This window comes from Rhipicephalus microplus, chromosome X, assembly GCF_043290135.1.
Source record: "Rhipicephalus microplus isolate Deutch F79 chromosome X, USDA_Rmic, whole genome shotgun sequence".
Lineage (NCBI taxonomy): Eukaryota > Metazoa > Arthropoda > Arachnida > Ixodida > Ixodidae > Rhipicephalus > Rhipicephalus microplus.
Genome location: NC_134710.1, coordinates 299,151,532 through 299,169,289, shown reverse-complemented (window position 1 = coordinate 299,169,289; position 17,758 = coordinate 299,151,532). Strand labels below are relative to the sequence as shown.

The following is a 17,758-nucleotide window of genomic DNA, read 5'->3' as shown; positions in this document are numbered from 1 at the left end:
GGGATCGCAGCGTGCGCGTTGACTAAAAGCCGAATGCTCATGTCTCGCATTCCCCATTAGCAGCCATTGGCATGTACATTGAGCACTATTTTTTATTGTTAAACAACGCACAGAAGAAATCTCTCACTGGCACCACCTTGGAGGTCAAGTGTTTTACCTATTTCGGGTATGTGCCACTGGTGGTTACATACGAGGGACGCCCAAGCCACGCCATAAGGAGCTTCGCCCCTAAAAAAACTAGCGATCGGGTTACTTGTGAGAGAAGAAACTCTGCACCAGGAATGTCATAATATTTTGCGCGTCGATAGCGACCGAAAAATTTTTTCCGGACTGACTGATCTCGGTCATAAGTACCCATGTGACACCTTTATAAAAGGTAATATAGCTTCTTATCGGTGAATCGAAGACATGCTAATGCAGGCGCGACCGAAACGTTTGTGGCCACGGTCTCCTACGAAATGGCTTACTTTCGCTGTCACTCTTACTATGTCTTTTTTCTGCATTGCGCCTCTGTATTTTCTTCTTTTGATGGACCACATCTCTTTCACAATTTTTGTGTGTTAATTCACATCCGCGTGAAAAAACAAAAACAAAGTATATGTCCTTCTGGAAACGAGAGCCAATTAGTTTCATCTCTATTCATCCATTCATTTGTTTTCTGCAACAAACGTTCTCGTAAACAAATACCAAATAGTAACAAAAAGCGCGATAGGGAAGCTGTGTCATCCCACGTAATATTTCGCAGAGAAAGCAGATTACAGTTGTGCATTTTTGATGATTGCCTAGGTGCCTGCGAGGTGATGCAGTCCGAGCTGAATATTTTTTATTTATTTATTTAGACATACTACAGAGCAGAATTTTTGGTCTCGGCAGGAGGGGCACAAGAAACATCAAGCACTTCGTGACGGCAAAAAACAAAAACAAAACATGTATTGGTACGTTAAAGCAACAAAATTTATAACACATTTGAATTCTCTAATCACCAACTAGATAAATTTCTAGCAATATAGCAAAATTGTCCACCGAAAAAGTCTCACGAGGCGGTGAATTCCAGTCATCAACTGTTCTGGGAAAATAACTGCATTTGTAAGCATAGTTCCTGCAAATATGGGTGCCACGGATCGATCAGGTTTACGCCGGTTATTCCTAGCAGTGGCTGGCTAAACACAACAAGGCACATTTAAGTCAACTTTCCCTGATATATTTTTGTATAAAAATGTTAAATGATTCAACTTTCCTTCTGTTTCTAACAAAAGAATGCAGCATATTGATGACAATTCTAGTTTGAAGTAACGCACAAATAGCCGAGAAAAAAATCACTGCATATCCACGAGCTGAATGATGACGAGTGGGGCGATGCGTGCGGATGAACGGATGCAAACACGGATAGACGGACGCACGGAAGCATGGACGGACTGATGGACGCTTCGCCCCACTCATCATTATTCACTCCGTGGATATGCCGTGACACTGTTTTTATTGACACCCAATGCAATGCAACTAGCTACTACGACGACACGGCACATACGACCCACGGCGTCAGGAGCTCCACCGGTAAAAACACGCATGTCGATGAGCAGGCCGAAACAACATTTCAAATGCAGCAGTCAGCGATGCGTTCATTTGAGCAATAAGAAAGGTGGCTTACCTCACAAAGAACACTGTTCTTTGTTGGAACGAAGTTTTTTTCGGCTGATGTTGTGCAGCCACTGCTGTTTGCGCCATCCCGTTTACCTTGATTCATTGATATGTGGGGTTTAACGTCCCAAAACCACCATATGATTATGAGAGAAGCCGTCGTAGAGGGCTCCGGAAATTTCGACCACCTGGGGTTTTTTAACGTTCCCCCAAATCTGAGCACACGGGCCTACAACATTTCTGCCTCCATTGGAAATGCAGCCGCCGCAGCAGAGATTCGAACCCGCGACATGTGGGTCAGTTTACCTTGGGGTATCATAAATAGTGCGCAACCATTTTCACTTTGGTTGCGGCAGTCATAGGAGCAACAGCGTGGCATAGCGCCCGCACAAAGCGCAGAAGACAAAGCGCGCGCTAGGTTTGTACACGGAGAGTCGGCGAAAAATAGTGCGAGCGAAAAAAAAAAAACGCCGCAAAGCGCAAGATCCACGCGTCTATAAGGGCAACCGCGAAGGAGACCAATCATCGTGCAGAAAAATTGTCGGAGACCGGGAGGATGCGGAGGGGGGCGAGAGGGGAGAGAGGAGGACGAGCGCGTAGTGGCGGGCACAATGGATGGCGGTACTTTCCCAAGATTAAGGGGCTTTATCTAAGACTACAGGGTGGTGGCACCTACCCGTCGCCTTGCGTTCTACACCTTATCGCCTCCAAGACAGGCGCGCACACCGTGCACTTCGTTTTCAAAGATAACTGCCAGATAGCGCTCATGTCTCACGAGTGACGTGACTTAATGCGCTCGTTCACCCCTGCTGCACGCATCGAGGCACTCTAACGCAGCTCCTCCAGAATACCATTTACCAATTTTCTTGCACAGAACATCAAAAAACGTTTTGTTCACTCTCTCCAGACGCAACCCTATCGTCTCTCGACGACATTTGAACTGTAACATACAGATACGGGGCCAATTTTTTTATGATGATATACTGAGCACATTTATTTGGGCGTCATGAAGTTTATATTTTCGTGACATATGTCGAAGTGTAATCGGTAAATCGGACAAGTATTAGTATTTGTTGTTTGTAAATAGTCTCACACGCGCATTATTTATTACTTAAATGTCGCAAGACTTCACAAATGGAGGGCTTTGCGGGAAAGTTGTCACTGGTCCCGTTCACGAGGGAGGCAATCGCCGGGCTGATTCCAAGGGCTGATGTATCGGCCCTTGAAGTGCACCACGAAAGTGCACGAAGTTTAGTATTGGTTTCTTTGGTGCGCTGGTGAACGCCGGCTGTGGCCCAAAGAATGAGGCAGAACAGAGATTTGATAACAAACCAAAAATATATTTGCAAGTACTACAGAATAAACAACACACGAACATGCACATTTGTCAATGATCTAATACAATACGTCACCAGTTACAAGATACTCCAAACAACGGGCACAAACAACAACATGCAATACAATGCAATCTCATTCAGGAACAATATAACCTACACACTTATAGACTAAAATGTTCGTCAAAAGTATTTAGTCGAAAGTTCTTGAAATACAGCTTGGATGCTTCTTTTCAAGGAAACACTGAAAGTCCAACGCCGGTTGTCGTCCAGCTGCGTCCGAGGTTTCGCTTCGAGGGACCTCTCGCGTCGTCAAATGTCCGCACTTCTATAACAAAGCTTCTTCGCCGGTAACACGTGGGCCAATCACGTGCTGCGACTGCAGAACACGTTTTCGCCCACGGGTGGTAAACACACACTTTTCTTCTGCTTGTAAGACGAGCCTTCACCCACAGGTTGAAAACACACTTCTTCGCCTCTGCTTGTTGGAAGATGAGCCTTCGCCTGATGGCAGGAAACTCTCTTCATCTCCTCCCACGACTCCCTCTGCTGCTTGCTTATATGCACTAGCTGTTGAGTTCCCGAAATTTTAAGGCGTTTTGTCGGCGCGCCGAACATCTAAAGCTGGGGAAGGGGTGGGACCTTTCCCGAACTCTCTGTGACCCGTGCTGCAATGAGGGAGTAATTTACTCCTTCTTTCTCGATATTTCTAGAGTTCGTTCGGCAATAGATGCGAGTAGGTTAGTTGGCGTGGCGGCGGAATTTTCATGGGGGAGAAGAGGCTCGCGCGCGGCGTCCTTTGATGCATACTTCTTTGCACCGACTTTTGTCGCTTTTGTCCGGTGCCTCGATTTCACCTAATGGTTAGAATTTGGAAGCGCGCGCCATGTTGAGCGCTTGTTTGTGACAAAAAGTATTTCCGGAAATGTCAGAATATGTTTTCTAGCCAGCTGCAAAGAACTCCTCCTAGTTGGCCATGAGGCCATGAACGGACTAAATATCTTCTTGATCACCAGCGTAGACTTTAAATAATAGCAGCAGTCTCGAAGAACAAAATGGCATGTTTTGCTGACCGCACAACGGAAGGATACGACTGTCATGAAGTATGAAAAACTAGTGGGATTACAAGTTCGCGCCACGTGATGCAAGCAGGTACAAGTGCAGTCACCTCGCGGAGGGGCAGCGCCCTCACCTTTCGTCGGGACTCTCAGTCAACTTTCGCTTCCACGCGCAGTCTTGGAGATGACACGGCAGGCCACACTAAAGGGGAACATTGATCGGCCGTGGTATATGTGTGGATCGTATTGCGCACTTTGATGCTGATGAAATTGCACATTCCGTGGAGCATGATGAGACAACGAGAAGCGTTTACTATTTACCTGTGACGGTAAGTGAGTGAGAGCACTTTCTTAGTCGTCATTTTAGGTTCTGGTCATTTTTATTGCATCTAGCCATGAAATAACCAGCGCAACCTTTTCTGCTATTTGGAGAATTACCCTGTCTTCGATACTGATTCAGTAAACCTGAGGACATAGCATGGAGGCTGGGTATGAGGATTATTAGTGCCTATTTCATCACCCGCTTTATGACAACTTGCAGATGTAAAATTGGTATGTATGTTCAGGAAAGATGGGTGGAAAGTCCTTTATTTAAAAAGAAAAAAGGGTGGGCACATGACCTCTGTGGGGATAAGCAGGAATTTCTAACTACACTACAAGTTCATAGTGTCACGGGTTTTACACTTATTGTATTCAACATAACTAGTACTGAGGCGGTATAGTGTCAGTATTGTGGTTTGTCGAACCCCCTAAACCACTCTGATCAGGCCGCTCTCACTTCCACACTGGGCAAATAATAACTGCGTGTCCGGGTCAGTAAGGAGCGCTTCACGATAATTTGTGTATTGCAAAGATTGTATGGCCATTCGCCCTTTTTCAGATGCGGAACGTTGCCACAGTAAGTGGTGAAGGTCTGCGCGGCAGTGCAGCCCGCAGTGATTGCATGTCACTGTCGCAATGTCCGGTTGTCGCCATTTTTCTACAAAGCATGGTGCGTATGCAAAATTTGCGTAAGCCTTAATAATGAACACTTTTTTGGGAGTGTGAAAGCGGAAATTTGCTAGAAATTAGGACTGGTAGGGTAATCTGCGCAATGCCTTTTTTACTACCATGACGCGGGGGCGTGCGTACGTAGTGCATTGTGGCTACCGAGGGAGCCATATAACTTAAGAGCTCTTGCCACGCCGCTGTGGTCTAGTGGCTAAGGTACTCGGCTGCTAACCCGCAAGTCGCGGGATCAAATCCCGGCTGGAGCGGCTGCATTCCCGATAAAGGCGGAATTGTTGTAGGCCCATGTGCTTAGATTTGGGTGCACGTTAAAGAAACCCAGGTGGTCGAAATTTCCGGAGCACCCCACGACGGCGTCTCTCATATTCATATGGTGGTTTTGGAGCGTTAAACCCTACATATCAATCAATCAATCAACTTAAAAGCTCATACGGCTTTACCCTGAGGAGTGGGGGCAGAGAAAGATTGGTCGACCCACCTGCGGAAGCAGCACCGGCGTGTGCCGCCATATTGCCCCAGGGCACACCCATATGCCCCAGGGCACACCCATATGCCCCGGCGTCTAGAGAATTTCTAGGGCCTGTCGGCTGTTTCATGCCTACGAATGATGCTTTGAGTAGCAGCAGCTGTAGCATCCTCCGACGCTGGGCGAAATATTTCCGAGTAGGCAGCATGCAAGTCGGTAAAGGGACGAAGAGATTTCTGTATAGTGTATGGGAGGCTTGCAGACGCTCCCCATATGGCAGGTAGTTCGGCATGCATATGGGTACCGTTTGGTAGATCGCACCTGTAGGCCCTAGTGTACTCGGTGATCTGCGCGCAGATCCATGCTATACAAGCTTCGCCATCGGAGGGAAGTGGTTATGTTGTAAGAAGGAAAAGAAAAGTGAGCCCCGTAACTGTCTGCTTCAGTGAGCGACACCTCGACAGTAGCTCACAAGGGATAAAGGGTGAGGAGGGATTAAAAGGATATGAATAAAGGTGTAGAGATAGAGAAAGAGAGATGAGGTAAGCGTGAAAGCGTGAGAGCGACGACATATTGAGTGGATAGGAGAGGTAGGAAAGCTGGAAACACAGTCACAGGAGTCCGAGGACGGGGCACTTGCGAGAGCTCTTGTCGACGTCAGGAGATGGCGTAGGGCAAGTCCAGTCAGTCAGAGCTACACTGTCGTCAGAGGTCGGCGTCAGGAGATGACGTAGGGCGAGCCCAGTCAGCCAGAGTTACGCTGACGTCGGAGATCGCGAGGGCACAACCGGTCGGCACGGAATCAAGCGAGCGAGTACCCCTCGCCATTGGAGAGAGCAGCGTCCGTGTATATGTCGATGGTATCTAAGCTCACTTCCCTGAGTTGTCGCGTGGCGAGAAACTGGCGGGCAGTATCATTCAATTCAATTCAATTCTTTATTTGCAAACTGTGAAACATACAAAAACATCATGTCTGGTTGGACCCATAGCAGAAGGCTATTGGGGGTTCAAAAAAAATAAATAAATAAGGGTTCCTTGTATAAAAAAGATATGTCACACGCATCCTTAATTTGCACGAGCGAAACAAAGAGAGAGCGAAAGTGTCGGTAAATGCACGATTGTTTTTAACAGCTCTAACTTACGAAAACACAAGTAAACAAAGCAGATTGTTGCATTATTATCAAGGTTAAAATATACATGGGTAATACGAAAAACACAAAAACCAAATCACTGGTTGACATTGGTATTTTTAAACGATTCCACAAGTCTCTGGCAGACACACATGCATACACACATACACACAAATGACATCATAATTGTTTTCATTGATAAACATTGTTCTGTGTAAGTAAGTATTTCTCGAGCACTGATGAAAAATTATTCGACTGTTTTACTTCTGCTGGTAGTTTATTCCAAATTTTCGGCCCTGAAAACTGCAGCAAACGTTGTCCATAAGTATTCTTAGTTGGAGGATCGAAGATTGAAATTTCCATATATTTGATTTCTGATTACACGAGAGGATGTGCAAAATAAAGAAACATGAAAAGGATGGTTGTTTTTGACAACATTGAATACACACGTGGCCATTTTTATTTTGTGTACCTTATCATAAGGCAAAATATTCATTTTCATAAACAAAGGCAGACTCGGCTCATTGTAGCAAGATTGGGTGATTATTCTCAGGTCTCGTTTTTGAAGTTTGCGAACAGGTTCAAGAAACGTTTTATATGTCGTACCCCATGATTCATTGCAGTATGAGATGTGGCTGTGAATGAGCGAAAAATATAAAGTACGCAGAGTATTGGTATCAAGATGATGACGTGCTTGTGAAAGTGCGTAGGATCCCGAGGAGAGCTTTGTACAAACTGCGTTTATTTGCTCTTGCCAGTGCGGATTTCGATCAAATATCGCGCCAAGATATTTAAATGAGCTGGCTTCGTCAAGTTGAAATTCGTTTATTCGCAAACCTAGTGATATAGAAGGGATATAGGAGGGACGAGATATGGGGCGACGGAACAGTCGAGAGGCTATTGGAGTTTACCATGGGGGTAAGGACTGATTAGGAAGAGGGGCATCATCATGTCGCTGACAATCCGAGACCAGAAGGCGACGACCTTGCGGCGTGTTTTTTAGGCGTATGTGGTGTCGAGTGTGGGCTTCACGGATGACGTCTTGCAAAGGGGGCGAGCCCCCAGCGCTTTCAATGGGCGGATATCTTTGTGTGTTTAGGGAGCCCGGTGATGGTATGGAGAGGATAGCCTGACGAAGGCGTTCCAAATTTTGTATGTCCGTTGGAGAGAATGTGTATATGGGTGCGTCGTACAAGATCTTTCCAACGGCCACAGCTCTTGCGAGAGTGTGATAGGTTTGTTGTCGTGCACTTCCACATTTGTTGGACGTGGCTGGCCATGCCTGCCGCAGTCCACGTACCCACTTTTGTGGGCTTTCACAGCTGGCTATTGGTAAACCTAAAACTTCGATTTGTCCGTTTTCTTTATTGTATAGTGTGTGATCCAAAATGGAGTGAGATTCACATTTTCGGGTTGGTGCGATTCTCTCCGTCTATGCTATAAGTTCTGTCTTAAGTGGAGTCAGCTGCAGGGCTACTTCCTTAAGAGTGGACTCTAAACTAAGGAGGGCTGCCTGCATCTCGGTCTGCATTGCTTCTCTGTCAGCATAATCCACTGCCTCTGTCCGTAAAGTAATATCATCGGCGTAGATGGTGATGCAAGCCTTGGTGTCTAATTCAAAGTTTTCTGCTACCCTGTTTATGTCCAGATTAAACAACGTCGGTCCTAAAATAGATCCCTGTGGAACACCTCTTCCAAGTAGTAAGTCTTCGGGCTCTATCCAGGCGATGCACCGCTTAAGCGAATGGGCCGAGCTGCAAGGCAATTTCGAATTCATGTCAGTGCACGCTGACTTGGGTATAGCGCTTAGCTAGTTATTCAAAATGGCGTTATGGTAAATATTATTGAACGCTTTTTGCATGTCAACGGCGAGCAAGTAGTCAGGTAACAACTTTAGTGAGGTACAATTCATAACGCGCCATAGCTAGCTGCCAAAGGCAGTCAAGGGTTTCTAGGTTAGGGCGAAAACCCGCCTGGGCTGGATGGTATCCCGGTCAGGTTATCTCGAGGTAATAGGACATGCGTATGGGAATCATGCGTTCAATGAGCTTACAGAGAGTACACGTTAAAAATATTGACCGGAGGTTCTTGGAGTTGGTCTTCTCTTTTCTATGTTTCTGAATATGATAAATGAGAGACAGCTTATGGTTCTCCAGAACATTTCCTGAGGCCCAGAGGTAATTGATTACCCCCAAAAGTGCGACCTGGGCTCCATCTCCGAGGTTGCGGAGTTCTTTCCATGTGATTCGGTCCTGGCCAGGCACTGATCGAGGACGCCCGTGTTTGAAGGCTGCTAGCACTTCTCCCATGCTAAATGGGCAATAAAAATTCGGATCAGGTTGCGTTATGGTGCAGGCTTTCAGAGATGTAGGCGGAGTGAGTGAAGCGTGAGGAAAGAGTGTGGTAATAGCTTCGTCTTCTACAACTGACGGATCTGCTTTGAGGAACAGCTCGACCAGATGAGGGTTGCCCTTTCCTTTCCCGTTGAGGCTACGAAGATTGCGCCATAAACCTTGGAGGCCCGGTACATGGCCAAGGCGCTCGCAGGTGAATTGCCAGGCTTCACTTTAAAGTTGAAGCTGATATTCATTGATAAGCTCAAATTGATAAGCTCAAAGTGGCACCTAGTTTTCATGAGGTCAGAGTGTCGTTTGCTGTGCGAGCGGTGTCTTCTGACTAAATAGTCTGCTTTTCTCCATAAATTGCCTAAATAGTTATCCATCGGTTGTGTATGGTCTTCGGTTGGCACTGTTTCACGTGCCAGCTCACGGGCCCGTTGAGCCATGTCCAGAAGGCCTTCAACTGTCGAAAAGAATCCAGTAACATTACTACGAAAAATATTCATATCTCGAGGTGACAGGCTTTAAGTAACTCTTGGTTAAGATAAGCTCGTGCGATGGAAGCACAAATAAAGTGTTTCCTGGGCGTGTGATATATTTAAACGGGGCACTGCGCGGAGTATTCTAAGTGTAACGACTACACATTATCATTTTCCCTGTTTCATACTTCCCATAGATATAAGAGCACAACGAGCAGTCATCAAAGAAGGAAGTGAACTATTACGACACACCACCACTCTTCCCCAGCCAGCACGATGAGTATGCACTCTAAGCCAAAACGGAGCAACAGGGGTATAGGGGTTGCTCCTTTCAGGGAGCAATTGCATTGCCACTCCCATTACTCTCCTAAAAGGAGTAACTGCAGAGGGAGGAACCGTTGCTCTCCTTTCAGTTCCTCCTTCGGGGGATGAACAGTTACTCCCTCCAGTTCCTCCCTGACGACCAACAGTTACTCCCACCAGTTGCTCCCTGCCGACCAACCATTACTTCCACCAGTTGCTCTTCTAAGAGCAACAGTTACTCTTTACCGTTCCTCCCACGTGTTCGCAGTTACTCTCTGAAAAACAACTGCACATGCTTCCAGTTGCTCCTTGGGGAAATGAGTATTTATCTCGAGTATGCTTGTCACATGCTTAACACATGGCGAGAGCTCCTTGGAAGAGCACTGCTTGGGTGCTTCTAACACAAAAAGTGGACAATATTGAAAGGAAAATAAATGCTTTATTGTTCTTTTTATGAGGCGACGTGTGACCACACGTAAAAGTAGACTTCGCCACACCACAGCCAGCACTAAACAAACACCATAATACATCAAAGGTTTTCTGCGTCATCCGTGGAAAAACAATCTTGAATTTCTATCATAGGGCAGTCTGTGTCATCATTGGTGAGAGAAGGGCAACTTCTCCAATTCTGAAGAACTCAAGTTTCGCAGCTGGTGTTTCCATCAGGCTAGCGCAGCAGAACGTCACCGCAGGCATATGTGAAGCATCTCATTGCTGCAAAAAAAAAATAGAAGTGTGAGGTTAAACATGCCAGAATCAATTCATAACAATGAGTCACACACACTGCAGCAGCGCTTACATTCTAGGTTGTCTACTGCAAAACGAAGTGTGAAAAAAAGGAAGGTTCGGCCAAACGTTACTTGGCAAGCCATATAAATGCTGATGTGGTAGACGCTCTTCACATGATGTCTCAGACAGCAATATTCTGGAAGAAAATGTGCAGCACCTCAACAAGGCATATTTGTAGCAGTTAAAGATACCCTTAGGTTCAGTTAACTTGTTTCCTATACACAGCTGACTGACAATTTCTATGAGCCCATTCACCAATGGGCATTCTAAATGAGGTCATGTGTGTGGCAAATAACACGTACTGTCCGCTCATGTTAAAATACATGTTAAAAGCTCGTGCACATAGTTACTCTTGATTCTACTGTTCTATCATACGCTGCTGCGTCTTGAATTGTGCAATACCTGTAGGTACAAGCCAAGCATGCAAAGCCTGCTTGAAAGCAACCATTTGCAGAGGCTACATGATAATCTTCAGTATATTTCTTTGTACCTGACGCACACGGCTGGACAAAACTATAGACAAATAAATGTAGACCGTGCTACCTTCAAAAAATGCTTTAAATTTAGAAAACTAGGGTGCATTTGTTCACTCGGTTGACGAGTCACAGCCACGAGATATGTAAACGAAGCAATATATCTTAAGGCATGCACAGATACTCTGATTCTTTGTTTGACAGTGTCACAGATAGCTTGCCAATACATATATATTTGAGAGCAACAAGATGTGAAGCTTTTATTAGTTCAACGTCTTGTTGGTTCACAGCCAAACCGGTTACTGCTTGTTAGACAAATTGGAATAAGCACACCATGGTTTCCAAAAAAAAAAGCATTATTAGAAGTTAGCTCCCGGTGTGAATGTCTGCCTATTTATTTTGTAGCCACAAAGACATTTGTTGAGGATGTGCTGCCAGTCAAGCCAAGATCGCATACTTGGTCAATGTGATGGAAATACAAACATTAGAAACACTGCCACCTCTAGTAAGAGCATAACACTTCAGTATCTTGGACTAGCAAAGAGGTGCTTAAGAAAGTAAAGCCCACTCTTGCGGAACTTTGAACGCGAATATTTCAGAGTGGGGGAGGTCAACATGCTGTGGCACTTTTAAACCCACGAAACATCTGCAGAAAACAGGGTAAAGGCAAGTCAAGAAACGCTGTTATGAAGGCCTGCGCATGGACAGCTTTGTGAATCTAGGCCCAAGTGTTATGCTTTGTGCAAGCCAAAATCCATGTAAATAGGGAAAGCATACTTTTAGGAGTACCAGCGTAAACAAATCTTGGCAGTTGGCTTTTTAGTACAAACAGCAATCCCTGCAATGAAAACATAAACATTTTATCTTAACGGTAACAGTGTGAGCACACACACGGGCCAGCGGAGCCATGTCGAATTGTCAGTGCCAGTGTAACCATGTGGCATAATGAACTATTCTCTGGCCAACACATGCACAGTTTGCCCCTAAAAAGCGATGCTTTCATATACGTAGTACAAAAAGTCTGCACTTACCAAAATTCACTTGCTTTCTGTACTTTAGCATCGTTGGGAGCATCTTTATCTGCAGTATAACCAAATTTGTGTCATATTCCTGAAAAAAAAGTAAAAGACATGCATCAAATATTGTTTCATTTGGTAGCAGTGAAGTCAGGTTAAGAACAGCCAAGTGGGAATCAGCCTAATTATGTGCATGCGGCAAATCCCAAACGGCGTTATTGAGGTTGTCGAAATTTTCGTCGATTGGTATTAACCTCGATATGTGACTTCAACGGCATGCCAAGTTTTCACAGCGCATAAAGATTTCATGATGCAGAATAATGACAGCGCTAACGAGAACATACAGCATTTATGATTGTCTTTTACAATATTCAGTTTTGCTAAGGTTTTGCATCACTAAAGAAATCTGAAAGATTTGGGTCATTCCTCCTCCAATTGTTCAGTCAATATGTAAACTGCTCGCTTGATGGTGCGCTTATAAAATAGTACGTTCAGCGCAGAGGTGAAGCAAGTGACGCAGTGATGTGGGCAGATTTTTTTTTCTTAGGCGTGCGGGGAGGGGGGGGGGGGTCCGCTTATCTGAATAGGCCGGGCAAGCGAATATGGTCGTCTATTTGGGCTCCCTACGCCCGGCCTAAAAAAATTCTGTGCGCAACCGCCTGGCTATGCCAGTGAAGTGATGCGACAATGATTTGTTCACTTACTGATTTACATACACTTTACATCTCTAAAAAATGCGGCCCAAGGCCCCAACACTCAGCCGTTAACATTGCATAAAGCCAATGGTAGAAAAGTGCCAGTATGAATGCAGCTACAACCCCGCCCCAATGTTTTTTCAAGCGAGGTAGTGTTGCGGAAATGAACTTTTAACTGCAAAAGTACACTGGCACTGCAGTGGTGACAGGGGAAGCAAGAGGGTATGCAGTTGGTAATAGAGGTAATTTAGTCCGATACGGCTAGCAATGGATACGGTGAATAAGAGCAAATCATTTCTCTTTCAATAGCGCAACCACTCAACAATGTATTGTAAGAGCATTAAATGTTGCTGGAAATGCCACTCACCTGCACGCTGATGCATGCACAGTCCTTTGTCCGACAAGCGAACAGGCTTGCAGATAGCTGAAGACGTGTTTACGATGTGTTTGTTCCACCCAGCAGCAAAATCCACAACTACTTCGCGCTCCATAAAGATAAATATACACTAACCTTCATCACGAATAAGTAGAAACGCAAATCTGCGACACACACACACGATCAAAACATAGCTCGCAAGCTCGCACGTCCATGTGCTCGCCAACCACAGACCATATGAAAATGAGTAAGTAGTGCGAACGCGAACCTAGTTGCGCCGAAAAAAAAAAACGTCGAGCAGTGGCAGCACAGGCGTCAGCGCAATAATTTCAGTGTATTCTCCTAATACAATTATAAAAAAAAACTGAGGTACACTAAAACTTATAAATAAATATAAAAAGTTGAGTGTAATTTTTATTTAGTGCTAGTCAACATAAATACTGAATAAAAATTACTTTGTAACTTACACCGTTTGCTACACTAGCGCCACACTTGTCGTGCGGGCGCAGATGGCGCAGATTTGTCATTCTGCCCTCAAACTACACGGTGAAGCGTGCTACTAAGTGTATGGCTGATGAGAAGCGCGTCTGGGTCCGCTTTTTTTTTTTCTTCTCCGATATATCTGGGCGGGGGCTCCTTATGCACGTGTTTCGGTGCTTGATCGACTTTGACGCCCTTACTTCGCTGACGAACGGCGTGTCTAGGCTTTTTTTATTGTTGTTTTGCACGTGTTTCGGCGTTCGGTCCGCTTTGACGTGCCAACTCTCCATTCTGCTGCTGCGTGTGTTAGGTATTTGCCGTACTGTATTCTCAGGCCTTCTGTGTTCAGCCAGCGCTGCTATCTTATTATCTACGGATGCTAAAATAAATCACTGTTTTGGTTTGGTGAAGTTTGGCACACAGAACAAACAATAATCTGGCTCATGAATATCAATGTGGGCGGCATGCATATTTGTGTGCGGTGTCCTGCCGGGGAGTAACCGTTGCGTGACGAGAGCATTTACAGCGGTTCCTCCTTCCGTTGCTCCCTTACAAATTTAAGATGAATACAGTTGCTCCCCCATTCTCGAACAAGTCGGCCATCTTGTTCCGCTTGGTCTTTTCGGAGAGTAACAGTCGGTCTGAAGGAGTAAAAACAGCCGTTGCTCCCATTTTGGCCATTTTTGGCTTAGAGTGTGCGTGTGTCTGTATGCGTGTGCGACATCACAGTACGCAATAAATGTAAATAAAATTAGGGTACGAGTTCTTAGTGTGACACGTTAAGTCGAAGCCTTCTGGTACCAAGGCGGGATCCTATAGCGACTATCCAACAGGTGCATACATCAATAGAAGGAATAGAATGCATATGAGAATAACTTACCCACAAGCGAGCACGTTCAGATGCTTGGCACATTTTTCCCGACTATGATGGCTTGCTAAAGAGTTAGGTTTGTGCAAACCAGAGCGTTGAGATGCTATGCGCGCATTTTCACGGCGCTGACAGAGTATCTTCCACATTTGCGCTCTTCGCATTGACAATGATAGTTGATTGAGACCAGTTTGTCCTGATATTTCTTTACGGAGTCTTTTCCAGCCTTTTTTACAGCTGCTTAACCGCAACTAACTGATACAGTCAAGTTATGTTCACTCTAATCATGCAGTTTTACATTATTTTCCCAATCAAGCAATCATTTGAAGCTTTTGGGAATTTATCCAACAGAAGTGAAATTTTCGATATATCACATGCAGCAGATAGCAGTCCAAAAGGTGAACTTTACTTGCACGAGAAATAGCAATGATCATTCACCGAGTGATTTCGTAACTTATTCTTTTACAGTATAAAATGCAACAAATTCTGAACACGACACAAGTTTTGTTGGCTATATTTGTGAAAATTTATTTTCATGTAGAGCCATATTGTTTAAGCAGTAAAGCACTAAAGTGTTTCTTGAACTGAACCATTAATGCACTAACTAGCCCAGCAACGGGTTCTATTAGCCTTCACGGTTAGTTTGACGGCGCATATTCGGAAGTTTGTGCCCTCCTGAAAAATAATTTCAAGTTAAATTAAACGCCTTTGTGCGTGTTTATGTGGGATATACTGAGTGGGTGACACGGTTTTTATAGGGCTTACCGGCACTCTGCGAGTGATATTTCATTATTTAATCAACTATGGGCTTCCATGTAACACTCACGTAATAGCAGCCTACGACAGCAATCTTATATATAACCTGGATCTCGCTGACTCAGAGAACTTTGATAAAAAAATTCGCTGTTTAGTACAATACAAAAACAAACAAAAAAGACCGTGTAAACAAAAACTGAAATAAATCATGACATGAAGTGGAAAAAACAATAACATACAAAGTAAACACAAGCCTGATATTACTACTAGAAGAGACAAGCCTGAAACGCTGAAGGATGCCCTGAAAAGCATAGGGTGTCATTCGTGTCGTATTGAACGCATGATTAGTGTGTTGTCGAGGTGACATGATGTGTCATTATTACTTCCTTAGCATATTCGTTTCCTGATAACTTCACGCAGTGGCGTTTGGGTCACCCTTTCCTTCTGGCGAAGCAGCCGGGAACGGCTTTCCGATTGTTACGCCTCTAAAACGTGGCGTTCCCTTCAAGTGTAAAAGTCACCTTATAACTAGCACGCATCTTGAATGTGCGCTTGAGAAGTCAATCTTTCACAAGCTGAGTGCTCTCATTTCATGTCCATTATTATAATGCACAGTGCTAAATGTTCACAGCTGGACCTTTCATCACCCAGCTTGAGCAAGCGTTTTGTTGTGCTCTGCCATTTTCAATGTCTACAGATGTTATCGCGGAACTATAGTAATATGGCACAAACGTTAGCTTGTTCTTGCTAATTTTCTTGCGAATGCTCACATTGGTATCCTTTTTCTACCATAAATACGACCTAGAGGACGGCCCGTACTAGGATCGCATAATGAACCTAGAAGCCTGTAAAGTACTCGCAGAAATTTCTGACAGCTTCTCTTTCGCCGGGCTAATTACTGTCAGGCACATACCTCCGAAAACAGAAGAGTGCGACAGCAAGGTGCCGTGCTTGAACGTTTTAAATACACGATAAGAGTGTACGTTGCAATGTTAAATAGTGAAGACGCGCCAGCATTACGAGCAAAAAGAAAATCACGCGGTTTGCAAGGCGTTCAAGCAAGCATAAGTGCACGTCGATTTATATATACCAACCCAATGGTTCTGACAAAAGACCACCCAGCAGGGTCGCAGTTAGGCAGCGTTCTTGAGAAAGAAAAGACGAAGGGCATTTATCCGGACACACATACACACTGCAGTTAGGCAGCGTTCTTAAGAGAGAAAGGATGAAGGGCAAATATCTGGACACACAAACACACACACACACACTGCGCACTCTTAATCAAAGTTCGCAGTTGCTGTTCGAGTACGCAGCCCCCCATCCTCCCGGCGTCCATGCTAGTTCGCCCTAGGAAAGATGGGTGGGGTACATCCTCTTTTTTTGAGTAGCAAACGATGGCAGGTCTCGTGCGCAGGGATGTTATCAAATGCGTCGTCTCCCCTACCACAGACATGGCGGGATCGTTCCATTTCTGTTTCATACGTGTTCGTGGCTACTCACGTGCTTTAGCTCGCTGGTGAATTGCGCAAGGTGTTGTAATCAATTTCGTCTTTATACGAAACTTGAAGAAGGCAAAAAACTCCTTCTGAAATGTCTAAATCTTAGCTTTCGCAATAAAATTATATTGTTTATAATAATTGAATATTAATTTGCAACTTAAAAAAAACTGCGAAAATAAGCGGTCTGGAAGGTCCATGATTCTGTAGATTCCGAATCGATTTTCGCAGTGTCTCAGCAAGAGATAGCACCACAAGCTGAGCTCGTCTTTAGAGAGTACGAGCTTATACGCCTTCAGAGCTTTTGTCCGCACTATAGTAAGTTATAGGGTGGTAATACCGAGCACACCCTATTTAGAGGTATACCTGCCAGCAGCGCGGTGTCCTGGAAGTGTAGCTTGCAGAAGACGCTGTTGTCCCGCATGCCGTAGACGTCCCCTTTGAGCAGCGGGCATAAACAGCTGGCACAGCGGAAGCAGCTGACGTGGAAGGCCAGCCCTCCACGGACTCGCATCACAAGGTCACGAGGGGATAGCGCCGCGCCACACGCGCAGCACCGTACAAATGCCCTGCGATTACGAACATGGTGATTTAACTGGGAAGGCAGTCTCTGTTTGACTCGCTGGCTGCTGTTATCATAAACAGACAGTTCTACTGACATAGGCTCTTACGATTTCGTTTAGGAAATGCGTGGATTTAGCGGCTGTCCACTGTTCGCTAAATCCACACATGCGGATACAAGGTAAAAACACGTGAATACAAAGCAAAAAAAGCAGGACAAAATAACAAAAGTAGAGGAACTGCGACTGTAAACTGTAAAATCACACTGTAGCGGAAATTAAGGTAGGCACAAAAGTGCGATGTGAAGTATACCCGTTCCTTTGCTGCGTGTGTGCCTCTATATCCAAGAGACTGCTTAATCTGGAAAGTTGTTTTTATGCCAGGTAATATAGGTTGGATCACGCATGCTCATGAAGTTAATAAATGAAGGAGAAGACATAGTACATGGTGAGCATTACCTACAACTGACTTCTGTTAAAGAAAACGAAGCACT

General features: G+C 44.9%; 1 protein-coding gene across 1 annotated transcript in view; it reads right to left on the bottom strand.

Moving 5' to 3' along the window:
* Positions 1-17,260, bottom strand: part of LOC119162157 (LIM/homeobox protein Lhx9-like) — a 58,792-nt gene extending 41,532 nt beyond the window's left edge. The window contains exon 1 of the mRNA XM_075879428.1: positions 17,071-17,260. Coding sequence (XP_075735543.1) covers positions 17,071-17,218 — 148 coding nt within the window. The 5' untranslated portion in view covers positions 17,219-17,260. The remainder of the gene's footprint in view (positions 1-17,070) is intronic.
* Between the last annotated feature and the right edge of the window lie 498 nt (positions 17,261-17,758).